The sequence below is a fragment of the Mustela putorius genome, unplaced genomic scaffold (genome assembly GCF_011764305.1).
Source record: "Mustela putorius furo isolate JIRA1106 unplaced genomic scaffold, ASM1176430v1.1 tig00003867_pilon_pilon_pilon, whole genome shotgun sequence".
NCBI lineage: Eukaryota > Metazoa > Chordata > Mammalia > Carnivora > Mustelidae > Mustela > Mustela putorius.
The window spans coordinates 16,936,284-16,959,247 of record NW_025422019.1 but is presented as its reverse complement, the minus strand read 5'-3'; the positions used below and the strand labels follow the sequence as shown (position 1 = coordinate 16,959,247).

Here is a 22,964-nt window from a genome sequence, read left to right as displayed (position 1 = left end):
AGTCTGATATCTTTAACCACGTCTCTATGTTAGTGGTTCCCAGATGTGTGAATCTAGTTGTTTCTTTCTCTTGAACTCCAGACCTGCTTCCTGGACTCTCTACCCTGGTACCCAACAGTCCTCACAAGGATGTAAAAGTGAGCTTATTTCCTTACCTATTCTCTTTTTGTCTTTTCATGAGCCCAGTATTTTCCCGTATTCCCTATCACAGGAAAATATCATTTCTACAGTGTTGCAAGTCAGAAATATAGGAGTTTAAGTAATCACCCTGAGCCCCTCCATTTTCCTCCCCTCTTGTAGTCAATCAGTATGTCCTTTTATTTTTCTATGTTTTTATTTTTTATTAAGTTCAACTAGCCAGCATATAGTAGTACATCATTAGTTTTTGATGTAGTGCTCAATGATTCATTAGTTGCATGTAACACCCAGTATGTCTTTTTAGACCTTTGTGGTGATAAGCCCTATGTGTCCCACATTCCCAGGAAATCCTTCTGTTCTTTCATTCACATGTATGCAGGGACAAGCAGGGTCATTGGGTAGTTGGGGAGGAAATCTATAGCATGAAAAAGGAGAACAAAAATAAGCTGATAGAAGAATTAACCCTAAAGATAACATTTTAAAAACTCAAAGTAGTAGCCTCACATTTAAGATGCTACTGCAAATATAAATAAAATCAGACTACTATGACAAAGGAACAAGAAACAAAAAAGGAAATTTTAAATGTTGAAAATATGGCTATCAAAATAATTCTGTAGTCAGGGTTGCGAGATAAATTAGAGAAAAACTCTTAAGAATTTAGAGAGTCAAAAAACAAAAAGAAGGAAAATATGACAATAAGAGATAGGACATTACATCTAGTTCAACATTCTGCTAACAGTAATTCCACAAAAAAAGAAAATAAAGAGGAAGAAGCTATCAAAGAATAGTGGAAATTTCCAAGAGCTAAAGCTACTGAGTGCCGTTTAAAATTAAGGTATCCTGGGTGCTGAGCAGAAGGCAGATAGATATAAATGACACAGATACAGAAATATAGATTATTGTGAAATTGTAGAGCACCAGGGATAAAGACAAGGTCTTAAAAGTCTCTAAAAGGAAAGTGCAACCTATGAGGGAACATCATCAGCATCGCCTGGTGTTGGAAGAAGTAGAGCAATGTCTTTAAGGACTTGAAAAGAATTGCATGCCCAGCGAAACTACTAAGGGTTAGAAACAAAATCAGTTCATTTCCAGACATGCAAGGACTCAGAAGGTCATGCTTTAATTAGAAATAGCTGATGGGATTTGTTCACGTTTTCTGAACATTTGCTACTATTTTCAAAATCCTGAAAGCCCTCTTGGCCATCCTATTATACGGAATAGAACATTTTCTTTAAATATTTAACTATCTTTTTTGCTTTGTTACTTTTTTAAACACCAAACTCTGTTAGTCTGCTAATCTCTCTGCTTTTCTTCACCCTTTTCTTAGAATTTCCCTTGTGCCTTATTTTAAAAATCTTGTCTCATGGTTAATAATCTCCTTCTTTATATTTTTATCTAAATTCTGTTACTTCCATAACTAAGATAACTTTTTATAATGCGTGAGGTTGTATAAATAACAGCCACAGAAAACAGAAGCTGTACATTTTGGGGGGATGATTTTTTTTTTCCTGTTACGTTTCAATTTTACCAATATGGAAACAGCCTAAATCTTCCTGCTTTCCTCCCTTCTTTTTTTTTTTTTTAATTTAAAAATTTATGATTATATTTGTAAACATATAATCATAAAGCTTGCTGTTTTAACCATTGTTAAGTGTACAGTTCAGTGGTAATACTACTTAATATCACATTCACAATGTTGTGCAATTGTTTCCACTATTTTCAAAACTTTCATCACCTTGGACGGACTCTGTGACCATTTAGCAATAACTACCCATCTCCCTTTCCCTCAGCCCCTGGTAACCACTAATCCTTCTCTCTTTATGGATTTGCTATATCTTGCTTTATTATGCACCATTGCTAAGAAGGGCAGGTAAGATATGTTACATAAAATATTTCTTTACAATATACTTTGCTATCATTATCTGTAGAGTCTGTCAGTGTTATCTATCACTACATAACAAATTAACCCCAAAATTTAGTGTCTTCACACAACAATACTCCTATATTATTTCTTACGGTTTCTGTGGGTGAGGAATTCAACCAGGGTGTAATGGAGATGATGTGTCTCTGCTCCACAATGACTGGGGCCTTTACTAGAAGACCCCAACTCTGAGATCTGGAAACATCTCAAGGCTCATTCAGTGATGTGTCTGGCAATTGATGCTGTCCTATAACCTAGGGGCCTACCAGGAGTTGTCAACTCAAACAACCACACATCGTTTCTCCCTGTGACTTAGGCTTCCCCACAACATGGTGGTGAAGCTCCAAAGGCAAACAACCCAAGACAAAAAGAGGAAGAGATTCAGAATGCCCGCATCCAAGTGAAAGCCATATAATCGTCAATAACCCAGCCTCAGGAGTCACACAGTGTCGTTTTCACTGCATTCTATTGATTGAGACGGTTAGAAAGATTCACCCAGATTCAGAGGAGAGGAACACAGACCCCACCTCTAAATGTAGCATGTCAGTGTCACATTGTGAGAAGAGCATGTCAAATAGGATAAGAACTGGTGTGACCATCTTTGGAAATGCAGTGTGTTTCCACCATGGTACCCCTAACAGGAATTCTCTAAAATTGACTCCTGGGGCGCCTGGGTGGCTCAGTGGGTTAAGCCGCTGCCTTCGGCTCAGGTCATGATCTCAGCGTCCTGGGATCGAGTCCCGCATCGGGCTCTCTGCTCAGCAGGAAGCCTGCTTCCTCCTCCTCTCTCTCTCTGCCTACTTGTGATCTCTCTCTGTCAAATAAATAAATAAAATCTTTAAAAAAATAATAATAAAATAAAATTGACTCCTTATCTTCCTTCACTGTTTGCTAATCAGTTGTGGAGCTATGTATCCCACTTTCTCTAATAAGGAAGTTGAGATTTATACATTGAAAACAAAAATTTTCTTAAAAAAGGGAAATACATTTTTTGAAAGCAAGATAATTATTAAGATGTGTCTGTTAAAGAAGCAGCTCTAATTAATCGCTTTAATGCTATTTGAAAAAATGCTCCCAGGTCAAGAAAACATTTAATATGAAAAACGTTGTTTATGAATGCTGTATTTATAGTTTGGGCATGAAACCATTTTGGTAGGTTCTTGGAATATTTAAATATTTAAATACATAATTTTCCTTTCCCTGACATACCTCTAGAGCAGATAGTTGATGAAGTATAATTTTATTACATAAATTCTGTAGCCACGTTACCTAACATCTCTAAAGCTTTAGTGTCCTCATGTAAAATATAGGAAGAAAACTAGTACCTGTCTCACAGAGCTGGCATGAAGATTAAATGAGTTAATATATGTAAAGTGCTTGGCACACTGTAAGTGCTAAAAAAAAAAGACACAGGAAGTATATAGATGTGTTAATGATATTCTGCATATATGTATATATGAAGAGTCATAGCATAATTGAATTCATTTCCAACAAGGTATTCAAAAAATGAAAGAATATGGTTACTGAAAATAGTTGGTTAATCTGTTTCATTTAGGAAGAACATATTAGATGGCTTTTTAATTTGATAACTTTGTTTTTCCTAGTTTGAAAAAGAAAAGCAGCATGATATTCGATCATTCTTTTTACTAAAACCTAAGAAAAGACAGTTGGTGACCTCCTGCGATGAATCAGGAATATTCCAAGAGAAAAATACTGTCGTGCCAGCAGACCCTGGAGAAAGAGCCACAAGACGCATCATTGATTATGAAAGTAATGTTGAACCTGAAGCTAAAAGATTGAAGTTGGTCACCACCAGTAACCACTGCAGTGCCCCAGAGGAGAAACTGTCCTGGCCCAGACAAACCACGGCCCTAGCCCAGGCAACCAGCCCACCCTTTCCTGGAAAGGGCTGGCAGTGTGGTTTCTGCACCTATATCAATAACTCAGTGTTACCTTATTGTGAAATGTGTGAGAACCCTCCAGGCAGAACTGGTGAGTACATGGAGTGTGGCCCCTGGGAGGGGGCTGGTGGTGTCATCTTCACATGGTCTGTGTTTTTAGAGGCAACTGCTGTTAGCACAGGTTAGTGGGACTCAACACTGACTTTAGCTGTTAAGCTAGAGTAAGAACTTTACATAGTGAAGACTGAATTTATCCCCCGGTGGAATGTGGAAAGCTCCCAGTTCTGTCAACAATGTATATCCCTGAGCGTCTGTGACATGGCATTAATTTGGCACAAATGGACATTTCTCATTAATGCCAGCAGGATGTGAATTCAGTGGGCAGGAATAGAAGCTCTGTTGCTATGGCAGCAAATATGCCTTATAGTCATAGACCTGCTGTTTTCTTTCTCCTGTAGATAATACTTGTTTTTAAAGAAATTTTAGATTATTTTTGTTTAAATAGCAAAATAATCCAGTGTAGCTTCTTTGCCTAGTAAAATATACATTGTGTCCTGTTTCTTGCATGACAAATCATAAAAATTCCTCTGTAGATCTTTGAAGAACCAAATTGGTATCTGTTTTCTGAGTTTATTCTTTACCAAAAAAAGTAAAAATTATAAACATACCTCAGAGTATGTTTTTAGAGCATGGTATTATTCTGATGATTTGTATTTGAAATGATTATTAATACTGAGGTTGTCTTAAGAAAAAAGATCATTAGTATTTCTTTTGTTTCCAGTTTTAGAGACTATTTTCATGGCAACTTAGAAGGCCAAGTTGACAGTTTGGGAAGCTGGAAGAAATCACTTTATTTTATCAGTTGTAATAATTGTACACATCTCCTTTCCTGTCATTAGAGAAGTGGCATTAACAGAGTCCGCTAAGATAAAGGCTCTGCTTGCGGTTCCTTCCTGTCTTTCTTGTTCTCCTGTGTCTTAGTTTTAATCTGAAAGAAACTGTAATCAGTAGCTGAGTCTTTCCTCTTTCAATTCTGGGTGTTCCTACAAAAATGACAAGTCTGCCATCTGGGTGGTTATATTTGTAACGTGGACACCTGTTGTCTGTGAACTAAATTGGAACCACAAGCTTATCCCATATAATATCTCTCAGAATTTGCATTATCTCATTCAATTTCCAACTACTCCAGGTCATAAAAATAAAGTATCTCATGACTACAGGATAATGCCAGTTCACATAGAAGTATAAGTTGAGTGATTTAGCAATGAAAATCATAGTTTAATAGGGTTTTAAAGTTCTGATTTTTCTTTGTGATACCAAGAGCAACAGCAAAAATTTCTAGACCCCTGATTTAATAAGCAAACTCTCAAGCAACCTAAAGAAAAATGAAACTTTTTTTGTGACTTTGAAAGTCTGATTTAACAGAAATACATATATGTAATATTGATACTAATGTATGCAAAAGGTTATATTTATTAGGTTAATATTATTGTACTTGGCATAATGATTTCCAACCCTGATTTAGGATGTACCCCCAAAAGTATTGAAAAGCAGAATTAATTCTAATTCATCCAAAATTTCTAATCAGTGTTTGCCATACAATACTTTGAGGAAATGGAATCCAGAAAACTAAAGGAGAAGGGCGCCTGGGTGGCTCCGTCAGGTAAGTGGCTGCCTATGGCTCAGGTCATGATCCGAGGGTCCTGGGATCAAATCCCGCATGGGCCTTTCTGCTCAGCAGGGAGTCTGCTTCTCCTTCTTCCTCTGCCTGCCAGTCCCCATGCCCGTGTGCTCATGCGCTCTCACTTGCTCTCTCAAATAAATAAATAAAATCTTTAAAAACAAACCAAGAAAAAGGAGCAATGTTAGGAAATTACACTCCTATAAAGTTTGCTAATACAGTCTCCAGGACATTTAGTACATTCGGTACAATTTGGTATAGTATATATTGAACACTAATATTTGTCAATAGGTAACCCTTACCTTGGGCTTTGTTTTTTTGTTCTTGTTTTGTTTTTGTTTTTGTTTTTGTTTTAAGTAATCTCTGTGCCCAACATGGGGCTTGAACTCATGACTCTGAGATGTCGAGTCGCTTGCTCTACTGAGCACCCAGGTGCTCTTCTTGTGCTTTGTTCCTAACGTGCACATAGCTACATAGCTCATACTTGCCATCTTATAGCTCATAGGCCCATATTTCTGTCGCCTGCTTGAACCGCAGTTCGTGCATATGCCTCTGCCTCCTCTGTCCTGCTCATGTGATGGATGCCTCAAGGTGACCATGGCCCGCGGTGGAGTTCTTGATTCACCACCACATCTAACACCAAATCTTCTCTTCTCTCATCATGCGTCCATGATACTAGAAACCCAGGCAGCGTCCTTCATTCCTTTCTCTTCTCCCACACTTGATTTGTCAGGTTCTGCCAGCATAACTTCCAAAGTCTATCTCAATTCTGGCCATGTCATCTTGGTTGCTATCATCCTACTGGAGTTACCATTTTCTCCCCCAGACCTCAGTGGCCTTGCAGCTCGCCTCCCTGTGGCCCTTCAGTACAAGCAGCTAGGGTGAGCTGTTAAAAACTCAGATGATTCCATTCCTTTTTCTACAACCCTCAGTGGCTTCGTTTACATTTACAATTCAGTTTGAGAATACAGACCCTCGGGCTGGGCTTCTAGATTCCCAAACAGCCCTCAGCTCAAATGGAACTCAACCCAGAGCTTGGCCCTGTGGACCTTTGTTCCCCACCAACCCCTGATTATGAAACCTTGTTTTATTTTCTTGTTTTACTTCTCTTTTTCTTTATTCATTGGCCTTTATTCTCTTTCTCTGATGTACTTGTTTCTGATACTTAAAATGGAAACTCTAGGAAGCAGGGATTTGTCTATCTCACTCCTCACTGCCTGTTCGGTACCCCATCATTTGCACATGGGGCATTTAGTGACTCCCAACAGGTGTTTGCAGAGAATGAATAAAAACTGTTGACCATGTTTCCTTTTTTTTTTTTTTAAGACTTTTATTTATTTGACAGAGAGAGCACAAGCAGAGAGAGGAGCAGGCAGAGGGAGAGGGAGAAGCAGGCTCCTTGCTGAGCAAGGAGCCCAGTGTAGGACTCCATTCCAAGACCCTGGGATCATGACCTCAGGTGAAGGCAGCCACTTAACTGACTGAGCCACTCAGGCATCCCAACCATGTTTCTTTTTATAAGACCTAGCTGTAACTTTTTAAAAACTGGCCTTAGAGTAAATAATGATTTTATCTAAATTTGTGTGTAAATTGTTTGTTTGATTTTCGTAATTCTACAAATAGACAGCTCTACCCAAGATAAAAATGAAAACAAGAAAGTTGATCCTGGGAAAGACACCTCCAAAAATGTTTGGACTAGTTCTGACCGTGAAAAACAAGTCCTTGCACCCTCAGATCCTAACCCGTTGGCTGAGAGCAAGGAAGCAATATCAGAAATCAAGAGAGAAGACACACTCACACCCCAGCCAGGTGATGGTAAGTCTGGTTTCCACTTCCAGTGTTCAGATACTAAGTATGCATGTAGATAGATAATACTGTGGATAGACTTGCAACTAGTACCCCATTCCAGGTTCCTTGTATTCTGATTTATATTAAACATACCAACAATTGGAAGCACACACTGAAATACCAGATGGCTGGAAGAGCAAAGCTGTGGGCATTCAGACATAACGCAGCAGAACTGACATGTAGCTCTGCCGGTGCTGCCCCCAGGCTGCTCGCCCAGCCTCATGCGGGTCGGGCCCATCCACGAGTGAGGGTGTGGTTTTGACACTTGTGAGGTTCTTTAGGACAAAATAGTAAGAATGGCATGTTAACAGCTACTTAACAGATCATTAATTGTTTGCCCACGAATTTCTTTTAAATGGTTACAACTAATTGACCTAAATTTAGGACTTGGGGTGGGTTTTTTTAAGAAACCGTTCTTAAGGTACATAATTTTAAGACTATAGGAATCATGACTGCACTCGGAGCCAACCATGTAGTGTTTGGATTTATTTATTCTTTGGTTGCTTCAATCCATTACTTCAAGCTGTGATGGTTGGTGTATACCCGCCCATAGGTCACACATCACTGTTGTTATATGTGGCCAGAGCTGGAGTTCATGAGTACTTTGGGGTTATTTTCTTTGTTTATCGGTTAGTGACCATAGTAACCTACAGACTGATGTTCTCATTACAACAACACCAAAACTGTTGAGATGGGACAGTTAAAGTTTTTCTTCTAACTTAGTTGCTATTAAACACAGATATAACTCAGAGTCAGATTCATAGTTTTTAAATGAAATGTTCATTTAAGAATTTCTGAGCTCGGGGCATCCTCCTTTTTTTTTTTCCCTCAGCCTTCTTCCCTCTAATGCCTCAAGGTCTTCTCAAATAATATCTTGGAATGGACCCTCTTTTAGATGTGTTAATTTTAACAGTCTTTGGGTATATGGTGTCGTCTCAGGTGGGGCTTTCCTTCCTCCTGCTCTGACAATCCTTCAAGTGCTGATGAAGCCCTTGTTGTAGGACAACATGTAGCTCACTGTACTGAACATCTGACTAAGAACAAACAACTTATGGGCCATGAGTCTCTTCATGTATGGCAGAGAAATTCTGGTTTTGTAGTTGGAAATCGGTTCCTTGATGAAGGCAGATGCTAGGTTTACTTAAACATACTTTTCAAAAATCTCTAGACCTTTAGAAATTCTGTTCTGCCAGTGAAATATGCATTGGTCTCATCCACGCCAGACAACGCCATCTTTTCCCCCATACCTTCCCTCTCTTCCTTTCTTTGACTTCTGAGATCACTGGGCTGAGAATTCCATACAAGCGATATGTTCACCTCTCCCCACTAACATGTATTTCCATGGGAAAAAAAAAAACAGAAGGATGACAGAGGGGGCACACTATATGAAAATGTTTATTCAGTGCACATAAACCCTTCTAGAACTGCAGTGGCATGTGCTTTGCAGGGACTCTGGTTTTGTTCTAACTGGAATTCTAAGGGTCTGGAAGAATGGCTATGTCTTCACAAGATGCATCATCTCTAGTCTCAAGCCATTAAATTATACTTCATAAAAACAACGGAAAGAGAAATATGTTCCCCAATGTAGCTGCTAACTACCAAGAATATCAACTGATTTGGAATCAATCCTATAACGCTTTTTTATCAGAGAATGACTTCTAATCTTTAAATATTAATGCATTAACCGTGGTTCTTCAAAAGATCTGAAGATGGACTGATTGTATGATGCACTTATTGTATGTACATTAAGAAAGAAACTCTAAAAATTAAATCATGACTTAATTCCCGAATGAGATCCCAGACCAGGTCTTACCCTCTGTTGCTTTGATAGTTCTTTCATTGTCCTGGGGGATTCGGCAGTCCTTCTGCCCTCACTTGTTGTGTTTGGCATGTACTAGGCAGCCCTTCTGCACATCTCAGGATCCAGATGTGAGAGAGCCTTCTCTGTCTGCAGGGATCTCCTTTCCTTGGGTTCCATGAAGCACTTGTTTATTCCTTTGCAAGAATATAAAAAAATTTTGATTATTCCTCAAATGATACCGTATTTACTTCTTTAATATCAAATTTATGCTCTCCTGCTTTATGTGCAAAAATTTTTGGTATGCATGTTGACTTTTTATTTCAATACCAAATCATAGTAAAACATTTTGAAGACATTTTAGAGGTAATTAAATTCAACTCATGTAATAACAAACAACACATTTGACTCAAGTGTGGTGTTGAAGTATTGTACAGTGGTATTGTAGTTATGATTAAGCTCATGTGTGCTCAGGCAGTGACAACCACTTCACAACTGTCACCTGGCCAACAGTGATTATAAAATGACATGATTATTGGCTGTATAACATGCCAATTTTTGAGATGTTAAAGCATGGGAAAAAATGACATTTTTGAACTTATGAAATATGGGAATAGTCCCAAGTTTGTAAAATGACCAGTGGCTTGACTAGAAAAATTAAAATATGATAAGGTTGCCAAGTAGAGTGAAAAATCATAGACTTCTAGATCTAGGGGAACACATTAAAAGGTCACTGAAGAAAAAATAAAAAATAATGATGATGATGGAAGTCATTTAGGAACTGTGGCAGAGGTTAAGGGCACAAGCTCTGTAGCCACGTTACTGGTCTGAAGCCTTCTTACTGGTGGTGTGACTTTGGGCAAATTAATGTGCCTCAGTTTTCTCCTCCGTAAAATGCACTACTTATTTCTGAAAGCTGTTAATGTATGTACTGAGAAAAGTGCCTGGCACATTGTAAGTACTTGATAAGAGTTAACCGTTAATTATTATTTAGATCCACTGTGATGACCCTCTCTCTCTCCATATATATTGGTCAGTGAGACTGAGAGGTGGTAAATAAGATTATCAGGAAAAAAGCTTGTCCACATATCCCCTTTGGTGAATGTGAAGCACGGGGTTATAGGGAATCTGGCATTTAAGTGGGATTTCACAGGCTGGATTGCTGCCAGCAACCAAAATGGTGCTCCTGCAGTCCCAACTTAAAACCACTCTTGGAGAAGCCCAGATTCTAGACTCCTTTAAGACCAGTAACAACTCTTAGTGGCAGGAAATTCTCTCTCATACCTAACTCATATCTTTTCAGCTAATTCTGAATTTATTTCTCTCTTGTAGAGTCATTAGCAAAAGTGCAAAGCAACTGGTTTCTATATAAGCCAGTGTGGTCTTAGGTGGCTTGCCATCACAGTTTTATTTTAAGTGCAGACACGTGTTCTTTGTCAAATACGGTGATACATTTTATATAGCTTTTTCATCATTCTAACCCATAGAAGATTGAAATAAGCTATTTTGGTTAGAGGAGAGGTAAGCCTTCAGGTCCTTTTTTATCTTCTTAATTAGAACAGTTGAAGAGTTCAGACAACTTGCCAGTGTATGAAACCTTAATGTTCTGTGCAAGTAGGAATACGGACCGGATTCACCTCTATACTAAGGTAAGCATTATGCAGATTCTGTACTTGAAACATACAAAAGACTTCCTTTTTTTTCATGTTTCATTGGAAATATTTAATTTCATTAACAATGAGATAGGTATCTGGTTCTTTTTCTTCTTAAGCTAATTCTAAAATTCCTTTGTTAAATCTAAAGATAATGAGAGGAAAAACAGCATATAGTAGTTAAGAGCACAGACTTCAGGGCCAAACTGCCTCAATTCATATCTGTTACCGAGTGTGGAATCTTGAACCTATTCCTTAACTCCTTTGTGCCTCGGTTTCCTCAACTGGAAAATGTGAAGAGAAGTTGTTGCAAGGCAAGGTTAACATGAACAAATTCCTATAAATCGCTTAGCACTATGGCTAGCCATAAGGAACTCTCAGTAAGAGCTCTAGTTGTCACACACACACACACACACAGCTACACAGCTACACAATGGCATATTATGCAGCTATTAAAAAAAGAACAAGATCTTTCCACTTGCAACAACATGGATGGACAAGGGAGGGTGTGATGGTAAGTGAAATAAGTCAGACAGAGAAAAACAAATACCTCATGATTTCCCTTTTGTGTGGAATCTAAGGAAGCAAAACAAATGAACAAACAAAGCAGAAAAAGACCCCAAATCAGAGAACTAACTGGTGGTTACCAGAGGGGACAGGGTGGGGAGGCGGGCAAAATGGGTGAAGAGGAGTGAAAGTTACAGGCTTCCGATTATGGAGTAAGTCATAAGGATGAAAGTGACAGCACAGGAAGTACAGTCAATGATACTGTGATAGTGTTGTATGGTGACAGATGGCAGCTACACTTGTGTGAGCACAGCGTAATGTATAGACTTGTCAAATCACCATGTCGTACACCTGAAACTTATGTAACATCATGTCAACTGTACTTTGAAAAAAAAGTTAGATCCTTCTCGGATCATTTGTAGCAGCCACAGCACCATTGCAGAAGCCTGACTCTGCCCATCCACGTCAAATACATTCTAGGAAGCTTTAAAAATTTGATTGCTCAGTTGCATGCCATAGTCTAGGTTTGTGGTGCTCAAACTTTTTAGTCTCAGGAGCTCTTTGTACTTTCAAAATTTGTTGAGAACCCCGAGGAGCTTTTGTTCCTCTGAGTTATATCTGTGAGGAGAGTTGGCATTGTTTTACATTTTTTTTAAAGATTTTTAAAAAATTTATTTATTCTAGAGGGACAGAAAGAGAACATGGGGAGGAGCAGAGGGAAAGGGACAAGCATGTTCCACACTCAGCAGGAGCTTGACCTGGGCTGGATCCCAGGACCCTGAGACCATGACCTGAGCTGAAATCAAGAGTTGGGTGTTTAACCAACTGAGCCAACCAGACACCCCTGCATTGTTTTACACTGTTAGCAATTTCTCTCGAGTTTTATGAGAAGACTTTGGGATTCTCCTATCTTATCTGTCCCTGGAAAATCACTGTGCATCTGTGAGAGGATGAGGGTGAAAGGGCAAATGTTGTCTTACCGTTATTATGAAAACACTTTTGCCTTTGTGGATCCCCTGAAGTGTTCTCAGGGCCCTGTGAGAATCTTTGGCCTAGGCAACCTAGTGTGAGTATTTGAGGAAAAACTTGCCGAGATGATGAGTACTTCTGTTTGGTCTACAGTATCAAATTTCTAATCTTTATAGGTACTAATAATATAATATTTATAACTTCATACCATCATGAGCCAGCCTACTGAAAGAATGCCTTTTTTCAAGATAACTTAGATTACAGGTTTTACACTAAACCAAATAGAAATATAGATAGATGGCAGGTTATGTTATAATCTCCATTGCCAATTAATAATTAGAAGGGATTTCTAGAAGATTAGGAAATGACTATGATCCTGAATGCCAGAAGACCCACGCTGCTTCTCTCATGGGACCACAGCCAAGAGAGAGACACCAGGAACGAAGCCAGGCAGTGAATGATGCTTCTCTTTAAGGCTTGGACCCCCGTCCCCAAGGCCTTCTCAGACCGCCATGTGAGAATAACAGAACTGGTCCCCAAAGGGGACTGAAGGTCAAGAAACCAAAAGGCAGACACCAGGAAGAGTACAACACAGAATTCAGAAGCCCTTAAACTTCTTACACTTTCTATTCTGTACAGTGAAAGCTCTGCATCCTGGGTCATCTGATCAATGTTTCTACATTCGATCAAAGTTCCATCCTTCGGGTGGAGGGAGGAGAGAAACCGCAAAGTCCTGGTGTGACAGCTTTGCTGGCCCATCTTCTAGCATCCAGCCTGTGTCACGTGGGCCCCCTCACCTTCTTGACTTCTCTCTTTTAACAGTCTCAGGTGCATTTTTATGAATGAGCTAAATATTTGCGTGTCCCTTTACCGTAAAATGTTATTCAATCTTCTAAACATGAGACACTAAGCAAAGGACACACGAACGGGTCCATTCACAGCTATAAACTGAGCTGAGGCAAATCCGGAAGTAGGAATTTGGATAAAAACCCCTTAAAAGGAAGATCAGTAACAGCTGTTAGCATCCTATGTTGTAGTAACAGTATCCCTCCAAAGATCTATTCATGTTAGCCAGAATCCCAACTCTGATTCAGAGTTTAGAGTTAACCATTACATGTCTAATCTTTGAATCAATATGTTAAGCGCTTTTTGTGTGTTTTTTCCAAAGCGATTGTGGAAGCTCTTTCTTTTGAGCTGAGGGAATTCCAGTATGGATTTAGCTTTTGTTGATGCAATGGATTTTCATATGCAGAGGTTTTTCTTCCCCTTTATGAAAGAAATACCCATATTTAAACCTCATGTTTAACTACAGCCCTCTACGTGGTATTGTTACCCTTAAGAGGGAGAGCAGTGGGGCATTCAGAGGGTCTGGGGAGCCTGTCCCCTCCCGTCACCCGGCATCTGTGCAGGGCAGCTGTGTGGGTAGAACCTTGTTACAGTGTGCTACCTTCATTTATCTGTTAGAGACTGGGAATGTTGTGCGGGAATATAATTCTTTACTTTTAAAATAATTAGTAGGGCCTACAGACCAGTTGGATTAATAATGCCTTCCTAATCTATAATCAGGATGGAAACCAAATGAACTGTAACTTCATTCCTTTGGATATAAAATTAGACCTTTGGGAAGACTTGCCAGCAACCTTTCAGCTGAAACAGAATCGCTCCTTGGTAAGACTAGTCCTATGCATTTGTTTTAAGTTAAAATCTGTTGAGTACTTTAAGACCATTTTGAGTTTAAGAAAGGCAAAGTTACCTCCTGGCCTCGTGCAGAGTCAAATCACTGGTCGCATTTTCGTCAGTGCGGGTGCTGCCTGTGATTTACCTTGGTGCTGAGAATAAATGTGAGATCTGTTTCCTTGGTGAGTGATCACACCTAGGGTTGCTGTTTCTGTGGATAGAATTATCCTCACATCATTTAATTTCTCCTTCACAGGATTAGCAACTGTGATATTCGTATCTGACACAATCTCATTTTATCTCTGATGGTTAAGTTCTACCAATAACAAATTCTGAAAGCAGGGACGATGCCGTGCGGGGGGACCCTGGCACCCTCAGAAGCACCAGCCCACAGCCGTAGGCCAACGATCTGCTTGGGAGGCCTTAAGCCTCATCTGTGGCGGATTGATCCTCACTGCTAAGAAGGGCCAGTGCATGTGGGGCTGGCAGCATGCAGAGTACCACTTTTTACGAGAAAATAGCGATTACATTTCTGTCCTTGGAGTGGAAAGCAAACATTGCCCGTGGCTCAGTTGCACCCATCAAGGAAGAGGTAGCAGTGAGCTACTTTCTCTGATATCATTGAATCCTGATTCTCACTCAGATTCCCAGAAAATAGCCAGTTACGTACAATTGACTAATAATAAGAGCAACGCAGGTAAAAATGTCCCAGATTTATTGCTGGCTATCTTCCTGTGAGAAGTCAGGTAGTCAGATAAAGCAGTTCTCAGATGTGGCACTGAAGCCCGCCGCTGCTCTTAGACCCGCTCTCCCCAAGACCACTTTTGCCGGGGCCCTGCTGGCTTTGTGCTTCTGACAGCCGGACCTCTTTCCGTCTCGCTGAGCACATTGTTGCCATTGGTCCCCGTGTGTGTTAAGGACATATGCTGGGTGTCCTAAAATGCACCTTTTGAGTCTTTGCGTTGAAAGAGACCTCTGCAGAACTGGCCACAGGTATTTCACAATAGATGTGAAGATGCATCAAACTGAAGAAAGCCTGAAATTGTAGCATTTGGAAACCTATTTGGGGATATAATAAAACAGCAGTTTTCTGATGGGATAAGGGGCTTTACTTTCAAAGGAAGATGCCTGGTGAGCTGGAAACTCTTTTCATTATCTCATGTTCTGGCAGATTTTGAGGTTTGTTCGAGAATGGAGTAGTCTAACGGCCATGAAGCAAAAGATTATCAGGAAAAGCGGGCAGCTCTTCTGTAGCCCACTTCTTGCTTTGGAAGAGATCACAAAGCAACAAACCAAACAAAATAGTACGAAAAGGTATGCATTGTCTTTCTTTTTTATTTTGTAGTTCATTATTTGTCATGGTTATTTCTGCCGCGGGCATGGCACAGGGTTGGGGGGCGGGGTTCTGAGACGTTTTATGTCATCGCTAATGAAATAAATCCTGATGAGTTAAGAGAAAATCATACATAAAATAACAGCTTGTTTTATAGCACCATAATTAGATATTTTGTGAATTTGATCAGATCTGCTGGAAAGATCAGGTTTTCTGGGTCTTGGTTCCCATGAATCCCCACTTATCAGAAGAGACGCCAGAGTGACAGACGGTGTGACCTGTGACCTGCCAAAGCCAGGACACAGTTTACCGACAGAAAGACACATCCCTGTTAGAAGAGCCACTGCCCTGTGCTCCTGTAGCATGAATCTGGGTGCCATGCAGCAGGGGACCAGTTCTTGTCACATCAGCACCCAGAGGGTGGCAGGGAACTAGTCTCTTGCCCATGGCCAGAAGCAAAAGATCAAGTGTGTCCTGTCTATGTTTTACCTTAATCATTACAGGTTTTTTCCTAATCCTGTACATGTACTTTTCCTTTCTTGGCTACCTAGTCATCTCTGCCCTGCTCAGGCATACCCTGCAGGACCTCAGGCCCCCTTCTCTGTAGACTGTCCCCTCAGCAGGAAGCAGCGATGCACAGTCCACTGTTCTGTTGCCCAGCTCCTGCATGGGAAGAGATCCCAAAGCACCAAACTGAACAGCCACGTGGCAGAACAAGCTCCTGTCACTCTTGCTGTCTCCACACACCAGTCATGTGTCTTCACCCCACCAGTTTACAGTCTCTAGCCTTGTCCATGCACACAGGTAAAAAACATCCAGCAATGATACGTGAGAAGATGCAGCTGATCATCCAGCTTGTATCCCTGTACAGTGACAGATCCCTTCAGCTGTTGCAAAATGTGGCATATGGTATAGTCATATGTGAGAAGAAGGAATGATACTTGTGATACATTATTAAGAGTAAAAATAAGTGTTAAAAAAAAGGATGGAGATACAGATATATGTAATTGCTGTTATGACACAGAAAGTATCTAGAAGGGTACCTTAGAAACTCTTATTAGAGGTTTCTTTAAGACAGTAGTTCTCAGCTGAGGGCACTTTGACTCTCCCAGGATGGCAATGTTAGGAGACATTTTAGTTTCTTATAATTAGGGGCTACAACTGGGGAACATGTAGTGGCTAGAGGCCTGGGATACTGCTGAAAATCCTACAGTGAACAGAACTGCACTCCCAAGAAATTATCTGTTTCAGAATGTCGATAGTGCCCCTGATGAGGGGTCTTGCTATAGACCATATAATAGAGGAGTCGTGGAGATAGTAGGGACTGTATACTTTAGGCCTGGATCGCAAACTCCTTTGACTAAAAGCAAAGCAGGAACCATAAATGAACACATGAGATCAAGTGTAAAACCAGAAAAGGTTGAGGTAGGGGGGAAAGTATGACAAATTGGGAAATGCCTAAACCATCTGAAGTCATTCAAATTCAGGCTAAAGGTAAAATACTATATGAATCAGTTAAAGCCCTTTGACTGGTTGGATTTGTCTAGAAGCTGCCAGTTTGGGACTCATCTAAACTCTTCCATAGTGCTTAAGTATTTCCCATGAATGCTTATTACTTTATGTAAAAAAAGACATTTAAAATATATGTGTATGTTGATATATGTATATATACACACATGCACACACACCCCTACACATACAGATACCCACCCGTGTGTAACAGAAAGCATGATGCCTGCCTATGCTGTTCCTCTCAATCCTGTTTCCTATATTTTCTCATTGTCATCACCACCGTCTTAGTTGCAGTATTGGTCTTCTCTATGCATGACCTTAATCTCCTTCTTAACTAAATTTACAGCCCACTCCAGCCATTCCTAGACTTGTTGCCTCCCCATCAGACATGGACGACCACTTAGAGAACCACCCAAGAAAGCTGGCTGAGCAGGTGTAAAAGCAGAAGTTATGAAACCAATACAAACCCAAGTCAGGCACACGGCGTTACCTATCAAATTTTATGGAGATGCTATATGAAAGCTAAGACCTGTGTCAAGCAGCAGAGTCATCAGTCGGACTTGTTTTCCAGAGCTCGCCCTGCCAGCAGTTGCGAAATGAGATCAAAAGGGAGGACCTGAAATACGGAAGCAGGTTGCATTGGCTTTCTTCTACTGCCTTATGTAACACATCACCACAAACTTAGCAGCTCACAGCCACAGAAATGTATTCTTTCACAGCTCTGTACGTCAGAGGCCTGAGCTGGCTCTACTGGTTTCTCTGCTCTGGATTTTCTAAGGTTGAATTCAAGGTGTCAGCAGGTTGGACTCTCCCTGAGAGTCCGGAGTCCATTTCCACCCTCAGTGAGGTCGTTGACAGAATTCAGTTCCTTGTGATTGCAGGACTTGGGTTTTCTTGCTGGCTGTCAGAGTGCGGCTTGCCCTTAGTTTCTAGAGGCTTTTTTCTAGTTCTGACAGAGGAGTTCCTACATCCCTGGGCCAGCAATGGTGTGTCAAATCCTTCTCATTCTTGGAATTGCTCCCTTTCTTAAGGTCAGCTGATTAGTAACCCGAATCACATCTACAAACCCTTTACCACAGGACCTAGATGAGTGCTTGCCTGAATATGGGAGACAGGAGGAGTCCTAGGGAGAGATGGTTAAGATACTGCCTCCCACATAAGTTAAGAGACATTAGGAGGGATGGGAATGGAGGAAAGAGGATGGGGAGTGGTGCCGAGAGGTAGATCTGGAGACCTCAGTGACTGATGAGAAAGCGGGAGAGAGGGAAGGCTCTAGGGAAGTGGACTTAGCAGAGCAATGAAAACAAAACTGTGTGCCCGCAGAGGGGTGTGCTTTGGGGAAGCGTGCTTGTTCTTGCTGGACAACCCCAGCAGGCCCCGTGACTTGGCATAACTGTGTCTCTCTTAAAGCAGGTGTGAGAGATGGGGCTGCGCAACAGCCCTGACTGGAAGTCTGTCTGAGGAGCAGGTAGACACTGGATGCCTTGCCCTCCCATTGTCCTACCAGTCTACTTTCTATTGAAACTGAGCCAGGGAGGCACCAGCCTTGGAAACACCAGGCTTAGTAGAGATAAAGGAAGAGATGTTCTATTGGAAACCAGCACTTGCCAGGCCCCTTTCTTCACTTCCAGGGTACTACACACATTTTACTTCTGAGCAGAAAATTAGAGGATTCCTCTCTAAAAAAATGGAATGGCCTTAGAATAAAGACACACAGACACTAACTTTAAGCAGTGGCTAGATCTCCAGCCAGATTATCCTGCAGTGATACACACCATTTCGTGCACGGAACCCTTCCAAGCTCAGATTTTGCAGTTAGCTTTGAGTAGCTCTGTCTTAAATGTGAATGGAAGCCAAGGTCACCAGCTCTTGTTCCAGTTGCTTAGTTCCCATTTGTCAAAGGCAGGCCTGCTTTCCTTGGAGCCCTGTTGGGTTTAGGATGCCAGCGATTTCTTTTGACCCCCAAAGCAGGTCAGCATCCTAGAGCCCAGCACTGTTTTCACTATTGTGGCCACTTTCCAACATACTCTTCTCTTCTCTAAAATTTGCCATCTAATACTGCCATGCCCACCCAGGAATTACTTCAGTAGGCAGTGTTCCCCCTTCCCTATTCTTACCCTAATCCTTTTGAGAGGTGGTACACTTACATCAGCTTCCCAGCAAACCTCAATGGAAAATTAAATGGTGGTAACACAGCCATGTTTGAGAAGATGCCAACCTCCCGCTTTGGGGTTGATTGATCTCTTTCTTGTGGTTTCCAGAATTTTGTGCTTAAATCTCTTGTAGGAAAGGTTATTTTTAGCTCTTAAATCTCTGAATAGATTTCTCAGCATCTTTTAAAGTTACTGAATTAGGTCTCGAAGCTTTTAAACACTGAATAATACCTGAAGCAAGGCTTAATATCCCCTTGCCCCTCAAAGCCAGGAAGTGTTTGAGTTCATTAGAATCCACTGAAATACTTTAGTGAAGTGCTTTTGTCGAGGGAATGAAATGGTTGAAGAATTGGGGGATGAGGGGATATGGGAAATTTGGGAACCAAAAGGGCAAGTTAGAGAATTCTGGAAGAATTCACTGTGATTCTTTTTTTCTTTTGCTTTTAGAATAACACACCAGTAGAAATGCAAATATATGAAAAGAGGGTCACTCCTCCCAGGAGAAATGCAGATTTAAAGCTATAAGGAGATATGTATCACCGTTAGCAAAGATGTTTTTAACTGACAGATCTTGTGCTAGTTTAAGTGTGAGGAAACAGGTCCTCTCCCACATTGCCAGTAAGCCCCTCTATTGGTTGGTATAAACCCAAAGGAGAAAGCGATGTGTCAAAATCTGTCCAAATTTAAAGTACCCAAGACCTTTGACCCAGCAATTCTGCTTCCAGAAAATTTATTCTACAAGGATTTAATGTGTAGAAATAAGTGTGGGGATATTACAGCACTATTTGAGATAGCAGAGACTAGAACAGCGATAAACATATTATATGGTTTATTGAAATAATGGAATAACATGTCATCATTAAAAAACAGGGCAACCCGTATGTACTAATCTGGAAAGACCTCTCGGATGTGTAGGTAAAAAAGAACAAGGTGGAGATTAGCGTGTTTATTATGCTACCATTTGCTTTAAAAAAAAAAAAAAGTATAATGAGGAGTGACTGCTAATGAATACAGGTTTCTTTCTGGGGTGATGAAAATGTTCTGGAATTAGTGGTGATGGCTGGACAACCTTGTGAATGAACTAGAATGCCCTGAAATGTAAACTTTAAAATGGGAAATTTTATGGTATATGTCAGTAAAAATACCAAGAAAATAAAAGGTACAAACCTATACACAGAAAAACATTCTAAGAGGATGTGTTAAAAACTGATCACAGAGGTAACTTTGGAGGAGGGATGGGAATGGATGGGAAACTTGCTCTTCACCATAGACACCACTGCCGACCTTTTGAATTTTGAAATACGTGCATGTATCAGCTAGTCAAAAAATTAATAGTTTATAAAAACCAAATCTGTTATTAAATCTACTTTAACAGAAAAGCAAATTTCTAAGATCTTACCTACAATTACACAATTCCATTGTGATTTAACTTTATTGTCAAGATACCAAATTAAGAAGTACTTGGAAATATGAAGAAATTCATGTTTAAACTAATTAAAAAGGAAAAAAAATTACAAGAAGTGTAAACTACCAGAGAAAGTGGGCCATGCTAATTAGAAGAAATTAATTGGGTAATTGCATTTTACCTACTTAAATTCCCCCGTCACCTTTAATTGGAATAACTTTCCTCTTTACTTCCAGTCCCTAAACCATTGTGTGGGATCAGTAGTGTTGTGTAATAAGGTTCTGAATCCCACATCAAGAGTGGCTTTATTTATTATGGAAGATTCCATAAACCCTGTATGGCTGATAATAATGGAAACAGCCTTAGGAATATAGAAGATGTGATGAAACCTGGTTAACTAAAAAGAGAGTCACTTTTCCCCAGTACGCTGATACCCTGTTGTAACTGACCAAGGTGGCTGAAGGAACTTGGACGAAAAGGCCAAGAGGGAGGTACACATGCAGTGAGAGATTCTCCACGCAGCGGGGCAAGCTATTTACTCACAGCTGTCAGTTAGTTGTGCATGGATTTGGTTCTTATCCCTACACCCACTCCTCTTGTCCCCAAAGTGAAAACTGGTCCAGAGGATAATGAATGACTCTTGAAAAGACTTAAAAAAATAAATCTAGAAAAAACCACTTTGGAACAGAAATGTGTTTCCCACACATGGAGGCCAATGGAAAGGTAGGAAATATTCCCTAATATTGGTAATTAGCACCACGAAGGCTCCTGTCTTGCCTTTTTTCCTCTTGCTTTTACAAGGAGGAATAGAAGCATGAAATAGAAAAACTTAGAAGAGAGGAAATCTACTTAACATGTAATTGTTTTAGATACATCACCAAAGAAGATGTTGCTGTAGCATCATTGGACAAAGTGAAGAAGGATGGGGGCCGTGTCCGTCTCATCACAAAGGAGTCCGGGCCACAGGAACTTCCTACACAGTAAGGTTTTGTTTATGAGGAGGACCATAGTACTATGTGTCCTCCTTTAGAGTTCTGTATTCATGTTTGTGATCATGCTTGACCTTGATATGGCCACTTAACAGGTTAGAAAGAGCTTTCACGGTATGGTAGCTCTTCCATCCTCCTAGTAACCCTGTGAGGAGTAGGATGTCCTCACCTTAGACATCAGAAGGACCCTGAGACCAGGTAGACCAAGTGACCCACCCAAAGACACTAGATGTTCCCAGGCATGAGCTCTTTCTATCCCAAGAAGCTTTTTCTTTTTAACACTTCTAACAAACAGCCATGGAAAATAGGCAAGCAGTTGTGGTAATTCCGTGTAGTACCTTTCAACATAATTGAGGAATGTGCCTTTTCCTTTTAAAAAATTGAGTGCATGTTCTGTCGTGTTTCATTTCTCATTTTAATTTAGTCAAATCTGGATTTACCTGTAGAGGCACATACTTAGCAAGTCTTCCATTCCAGTTCATAAAAACTCTGTTAGCACCTTGGCTCTGTCATTCTGTGGGTGTGCCTGTCTGCTGTAGGCCAACAGGGACTGCCACAGGGTGTCATGGAAGCCTTAGTAGATGACCTCTCTGTCCTGCTGCGGTGTGTGGTCCCAACACATGCAGAGCATAGGAGCCCCAGCTTCGGGTGGGGTTTCACATTAGTCTGTCCTTTCTCAGCCTGAAAAAGAATTTTCTAACTTCTCATTTGCCAGCTTCCCCAGGTATTTCCAAGTCTGATTGTTTAACTTGAAGATATCTAAATTCCCAAGAGAGGCAGCATATTTGTATTCAAATGAATTTTGTAACACCCCCATTCTTTCCTTTATTTGGCATGGAGCATGGAGTGCTGACTCCCTCTTGTTTCTGGAGCATCGAGTGCTGAGTCTCTGTTGTTTCCACACTGAAATCGCAGAATCTGTGGGTCCTGCATTTACTGTTTATCAGTACAGAACCTTTGAAGACCGTTCATTATTTGAAGTAGTGACTCTTTGGTATTAAGTGCTCATTAGTTACTTATTGCATGTTTTGCTCAATTCTAGAAAGTTCCTTGATGATGGAGTATGTGTCCCATTTCTAAATCCCTGCGAAGCCCAAGCTGTTCTCACTGGGAAGCCTTCTATATCCAAAGGCTATGTGCAAGCTGTGGATAATGAAGGAAATCCACTTTGCCTTCGCTGTCAGCAACCCACTTGCCAAACTAAGCAAGAGGGTAAAGTGAACGCTTGGGATTCACGGTTTTGCTCTCTGAAATGTCAGGAAGAGTTTTGGATTCGATCTAATAACAATTACCTGCGAGCCAAAGTATTTGAAGTTGAACACGGTGTGTGTCAGCTATGTAATCTGAATGCACAAGAACTCTTTTTACGTCTGAGAGATGCCCCCAAAAGCCAGAGAAAGAATCTTCTGGATATTACCTGGATCTCAAAGCTCCCACTGGAACAGGTAAATTATAATTCTGTGACAGAAGTCTGCATTGT

At 40.5% G+C, this 22,964-nt stretch overlaps 1 protein-coding gene across 2 annotated transcripts in view; it reads left to right on the top strand.

Moving 5' to 3' along the window:
* Window positions 1–22,964, top strand: part of ZRANB3 (zinc finger RANBP2-type containing 3) — a 323,717-nt gene that overhangs the window by 294,828 nt on the left and 5,925 nt on the right. For both annotated transcript variants that reach the window (XM_013046760.2, XM_013046761.2), the window contains exons 13-19: window positions 3,664–4,051; window positions 7,265–7,456; window positions 10,845–10,936; window positions 13,982–14,083; window positions 15,264–15,406; window positions 21,365–21,475; window positions 22,527–22,929. In XM_013046760.2, the coding sequence (XP_012902214.1) occupies window positions 3,664–4,051; window positions 7,265–7,456; window positions 10,845–10,936; window positions 13,982–14,083; window positions 15,264–15,406; window positions 21,365–21,475; window positions 22,527–22,929 (1,431 nt within the window). The remainder of the gene's footprint in view (window positions 1–3,663; window positions 4,052–7,264; window positions 7,457–10,844; window positions 10,937–13,981; window positions 14,084–15,263; window positions 15,407–21,364; window positions 21,476–22,526; window positions 22,930–22,964) is intronic.